This window comes from Sinocyclocheilus anshuiensis, unplaced genomic scaffold, assembly GCF_001515605.1.
Source record: "Sinocyclocheilus anshuiensis isolate Anshui unplaced genomic scaffold, SAMN03320099.WGS_v1.1 scaffold732, whole genome shotgun sequence".
Classification (NCBI taxonomy): domain Eukaryota; kingdom Metazoa; phylum Chordata; class Actinopteri; order Cypriniformes; family Cyprinidae; genus Sinocyclocheilus; species Sinocyclocheilus anshuiensis.
In genome coordinates, this window is record NW_015554133.1 from 99,776 (window position 1) to 105,690 (window position 5,915).

General features: G+C 35.8%; 1 protein-coding gene across 1 annotated transcript in view; it reads left to right on the top strand.

The window, feature by feature from the left end:
- The window catches only part of LOC107670332 (prostaglandin F2 receptor negative regulator-like), a 33,369-nt gene that overhangs the window by 23,785 nt on the left and 3,669 nt on the right, over nt 1-5,915 (top strand). Inside the window, exon 6 of the mRNA XM_016462907.1 lies at nt 184-291. Coding sequence (XP_016318393.1) covers nt 184-291 — 108 coding nt within the window. The remainder of the gene's footprint in view (nt 1-183; nt 292-5,915) is intronic.

The following is a 5,915-nucleotide window of genomic DNA, read 5'->3' on the forward strand; positions in this document are numbered from 1 at the left end:
TCTCTCTCTCTCTCTCTCTCTCTCTCTCTCTCTCTCTATGTTAGTGTATGAATTCAAACGAAAGGTTGAATAAATTTTCATTTTTTAAAATATTTAGAAATATTACAAAAATTTAAGTTTTCAACATCCAGTTGACTCTGAAATCTAGACTTTTAAAACGGCAAATGTTTGTTTCTCATGCAGGCCCAGTATTCAACATATCCATTCATTCAGAAGCAAACAATGTGTTACCGGGGGACACAGTCCAAATGAAGTGCATCATATCCATCCTGGAAGCTTCTCCGAACACTGGCAAGTACTGTTTGTGTAATGTCTAGATATTTTGTAGAAATACCATTAATATAATATAAAGTTTATAGAAAGTTTAAGATAAATGAATTTCTAAGCATGAAAAAGTCAAGCTAAATGGCATTTAAATAAATGCCACTTCAGTTTTTCCTCCTTTAAAATTTCAAACCTTTCAAACTTCTTTTTGTTGAACCTTTTGTTTATATTTCTTTTACATCAAATAATTTGGGGTTTTGTTGTCTAATCCAATGACATTCATTCCTTTTAATTGTAGTTTATGTCCAAATGCTTTTTAAGATCACTGTATCATGTTTTTGGACACATTGAAATAATGAGAGAATTAGATTTAATTAGATTTCTGTGCAGAAATGTGGGGTGGGTGTGGGGGGGTGGGGTTGAAAATATTTGATGTTCCATCCTGACAGATTTTTTGAGATTCATCCCCAGTGAACTTTAATCTCCCTGTTCATTTAATGTCACATTCTGATGTATAAAAGGAACAGAATCTCAGAAGTAACCAAGTGCTTTCTTAGGTTTTTTTAATTATTTCAAGGTTTTTTGTAAAACACTTTAGCAGCTTTTCACCAGTTATTTTAGTGTCTGTTCATTCCTGCTCAGTTTCTTGCCTTAGTCCAGTCTGACCTTGTAGGCTGTCTGGGTGACATGTTTTAATAGCAATATCCATGTTTAACTTAAGGCATCTACATTCAGTTTGTTGATCAGCATCTAATGTCCACCTAATGTCCACCTGTCTTTATTAGTCTCCTTTTTCTTCAAAGTCACATGATGTTGTTCACGTGAGTGTGTTTTTGTGGTTATTCACAATTGATATTATAAACTAATTTGAACCAGTTGGAAATTATCACCTGAACTTTACCCCCTGAGGCACATCCTGCACTGGAGTGACAGAGCGTATTTTCCTTTTCTCCCTGTTGCTTAATAGTTACTCATGAATACTGTATGCACAGTTATCTGAGGTAGGAAATTGAATTGTGGTCAACAGAGCAAACATACTTTTGGGAAGGTTAGCATTTTGGCATTTATGCATACATTTTTGGTGAAACTCTGTAGAATGGAATTAAAAATGTGATAGACTAATTGCCTGTCGGTGAAATATAAAACTGTTATATTGCTGCCTTTCAAGCACTGCTGTTTCCTACAGGAAATGCAATGAGTTGTATTAGATGTGAGTGGTTGGATGTACTTTTTTAGTGATCCTAGTGATACAGAGCTGTGGGCTGCAGTTGGTCGCATTGCCTGCTCAGCCAGCTGTGATCATATCAGTCAGAAATGTTGCACACTTGTGGTTGAATGTTGGGTAATACTCAGAACATGACGTAAAACGTTCCTTCCTCATAACAAGTCTGTAGCCAGAGGCAGGCGCACACACATGCTGTAGTCATAGATACATGTCAGCACAATGTTCACACTTCTCTTTTCAAAATACATAGAGAAACGAGAGATGTTTTTGTGCTGGTTTTATTGTTCGGTTTTTAAAAGCTTATCGCCCTGAAGGAAGAGAAGTTTCTGTTTCTAATGTGTTTCTTTAAGAGTAATCCTCAGGGAGTCAAGCAGCAATAGACAGTACATCTCTGAGGATTTGCCTATTAAAAGCATAGTTGACCTAAGAATGAAAATTCAGTCATCATTTTCTTATCCAGTTTGATGTCATATTTTCCACACAACTCATTCACTATATTCCAAAGCTTTAATAAGTTTTGTTTGACAAGCAAAAAACAAACAGAAGACAGAGTCCACCCATAAATGAATATTGTCATCATTTACTCATCCTCATGTTATTCCAAACCATTGGGAATCAAACAAGCCCAATGGCTTCCATTTTTAATGGAACATTGAACACTGTTTATCATCTTTTATGTTCCACAGAAGAAATAAAGATGTACAGTTTTGGAACAACATGGGGGTAAGTGAGTGATGCTAGAATTGGCATTTTTGTGTGAATTATCTGCCATGAGCTGCGTGAAGATTACTTTTGTGTTCCACTGAAAAAAAAAGTATAGAATACGAGTTGGGAATGAAATGTTCACCTACATTTGGGTGAACTGTTCCTCTACAGCACTGTATTGTGAAGTCACATTACAATGTTTAATTTTTAATGAAATTCATAAATCTTAATGTCTACATTGCTTGTTCTTGCACACAGGCTGACTAATGTACTGAAATAATGCAGTCAAGAACATGTGCTTCAGCTGAAAGGTAGCGGAAGGCCGGAAGATGAAAGTACCCATGAGTACAGTCAGAGTTACTCATGAGTTCTGAGAGGGTTTCTTCTTTTATTCTGGGCTCGATTAGAGCAGAAAGAACATGTCCTTGTTTTAAGGCTAATTTTGGCCTGGTTGTTGTTCACAGTGGTTGAGAATAAGGGCAGTACTGCTCCCTTAGGCTCCTTATGATCTCAGGTTCATAGAAAATGCCTGTGCAGTTTAACAGCATCCAATGTATTTAGTCCTTCATAGGCTGAAGGCACTATGAAGCAAAAAAAATCTCTTTTGAAATGTCTTTTTTTTTTTCATTTTAGGGATTTACATTTGGGAGGCCATTGTGAAACAGTGAGATATGGATAATAATAGATTTTTTTCCCACTGGGGAATTGTTTGATGTATGATAAATACTACCCTAATAGTCATTTTGTGGCTGCTCCATCTGACTTATATTATTTGATTTTTATTTAAACTTTTACTTTATTCTTTATTTTTATTTTATAAATGAGATGATAATATGAAGCTGGTCTAACACAGCTGTGGTTGTTTGTTAGAGCGCTTCAGCATCAAGCATCATATTATCATTTAAAGGCTTTTAATTCACTGTTGCCTAACTGGATAAAAAAAAAAGTAAAATTGAGTAGTTTGAGAATCACTTTATAAGGCTTTGATGCATTTCTCTCTCATAGTTCATAATGTCTTGCAGCTGTAGATTTCGAATTGAGGAAGTACAGTTCAGTCATTAATCACCACAGACAGCATAAATGTAGAAAAGACACAATCATCCAGCAAATGTGAGGAACAATCAACTCAGCTTTTATGCCGTTCGTCCACCCTCGGGCCCGGAAATGAGTGCTTGTCATTCCTCATCCACTGATGAAAGGATATATGTATATAAAGCTATTGAGGGCCACAGTTTCAAACCCTTTCCTTAATTTCCCATTCCTAGAGTCATCATGGTTGGTATGGATCTTAAATTTAATTTAGAGATTTATTTGTAAGGTAATTGATTACTGTATAATAGAGATAAGGTGATATAGCAGAAAAATTGTATGTCAGCATTCTTGTATGTACACATGCATATAGGCTTTAAGGTTAAGATATTATAACTTTTTAGTCATACTTAACCAAGGTTACAATAAAGACTTCCACATTGTTGCAAAATATTATAGTTTAAATAAAAGCTGTTATTCACTTTCTACTCATAGATTCTTCTTCAAAAAAAAAAAAAAAAAAAAAGAAAAATGGTTTCCCCAAAAATATTAAGCAGCACAACTGTTTATAACATTGATAATTAGAAGAAATGTATTTGCACCAAATCAGCATATTAGAATTATTTCTGAAGGATGTGACACTGAAGACTGGAGTAATGATGCTGAAATTCAGCCTTGCTTCACAGGAATATAAATGTATTAGCATAACTGTTGTTTGAAATTGAAGTAATATTTCACAATATTACCATTTTTACTGTAATTTGATCAAATAAATGCAGCACTGAAAAGACATTTGTTTCTAAACCATGTTTGGGATCAGAACGATTTTTAATGTTTTTTACAGGAGTTTCTTATGCTCAACAAGGCTGCATTTATTTGAACAAAAATACAGGAAAAAAATGTAATATTGTGAAATATTATTATGATGTAAAATAACATTTATACTATAGTCGCACCGGTAGTGACGTCATGGCCGTCGCCGGCCAACGAGTTGGTGTTTTTTCAATGTATGCTTCAGACACGGGTCACGACGAGGCTTAACTGTTGTGCTGCTTTTATGCAATGATTTTTGGCATAAAAAACGCTCAGGTGCGCTGCTCAGTGGCGCACTGCGTTTCAGTATACTGTGTTTGCGGTTTTGTTTTGTTAGTCTAACGTTTATTTATGGTTTGTTAAGTGTGTTAAGTGTGTGGTTCGTGGTCTCGTAAAAGTGGAAAGATGAAGGGTGGGAGAAATGCACTCTTGATTTGGATTCTGTGGACGATTGGCCTCTATGGATTATGTTTGGCGATGCAATCTCCAACTGCACGTGGAACCTTGACAACAATGCCGTCTGCACGCCAGTATAGCCGGGAGACGTTGCTGGAGCTAAACTTCATGATGACTCAAGAGATGAGAACAGGCCAATTCAGAGATTTGTTTGAAAATATTCCTCACGAGTTGGTGAGAATGAAACGAAAGAAAAGAGGATGAAGAGGTAGCATTCAGAGACGACTGCGAAGGAGATTCAATCGGCCACCTCTGCCGTCTATTGTCTTCAGTAATCTGCATTCTCTGAATAACAAAGTGGATATGATAAGATCGCACACAAGGTACTGTCATGAATTCCGTGAGGCATCTCTGCTTTGCTTTACGGAAAGTTGGTTGCAGTCTACAATGCCTGACTCGCTCTTTGAGGTTCCTGGATTTACATTAGTACGAGCTGATAGAGACAAAGTTTCGGGTAAAAGTAAAGGAGGTGGCATCTGTGTATATATAAATGATAAATGGTGCCGAGCGTATTCAGTAAAATACAAGGTGTGTGATCCCAATGTGGAAATTCTCGGCATGACTTTAAGACCTTATTATCTGCCTAGAGAATTCAGTTGTATTTTGCTGTTCGTGGTATATGTTCCGCCCAGTGGTAAAACATCTCAGGCAGCCAGCCTGATAGCGGACCATGTTCATGAACTACAGCTCAGCTACTCAGATGCACCTGTGATCGTGCTGGGCGATTTAAACCTAGGTCAGCCCCTTGAGAAGCTCTATGATTCAGCTTATTATAATAGTTTGTTAGGATTGGCTAACAAGATAGTTTCTGATCCTAATCATGTTCTGCATAATGAGTTTGAATTATTACCATAAAACAGGAGGTACAGAGTCCGAAGATTCAACAAAGTTAGGCTGAAACACTCTTTTGTGCATCAGGAGATCCTGGAGTTGAATAAGAAATAAAATCAATCACTTAATCAAAAATCAAGAGTAATGTGAACATGGGTAGTTGTAGAAGTGTAGTAGGAGGGTAAGGCATAATGTAATGTTTAAGGGAGTGTAATGTATATTGTGTTTTGTTTGTGTGTGGATGAAGTGCATGTTGTTGTTTAAAGGATGTTGATTGTTGTAAACACAGATACTGTCATGCAAGAAAAATTTCAGACTCGTCTGACAATAAAGTGTTATATCATATCATATATCATATCATTCATATTTTTTTGGAACCTGTGATGCTTTTTTTCAGGATTCTTTGATGAATAAAAAGTAAAAAATAAGAAAACCTATTTAAAATAGAAATCTTTTCTAACAATATACACTACAGTTCAAAAGTTTGGGGTCAGTAAATTGTTATTCATTATTTTTTTTTGAAAGAAATTAAAACTTTTACTCAGCAAGGATGTGTTAAATTGATAAGAAGTGATAGCAAAGATTTATATTG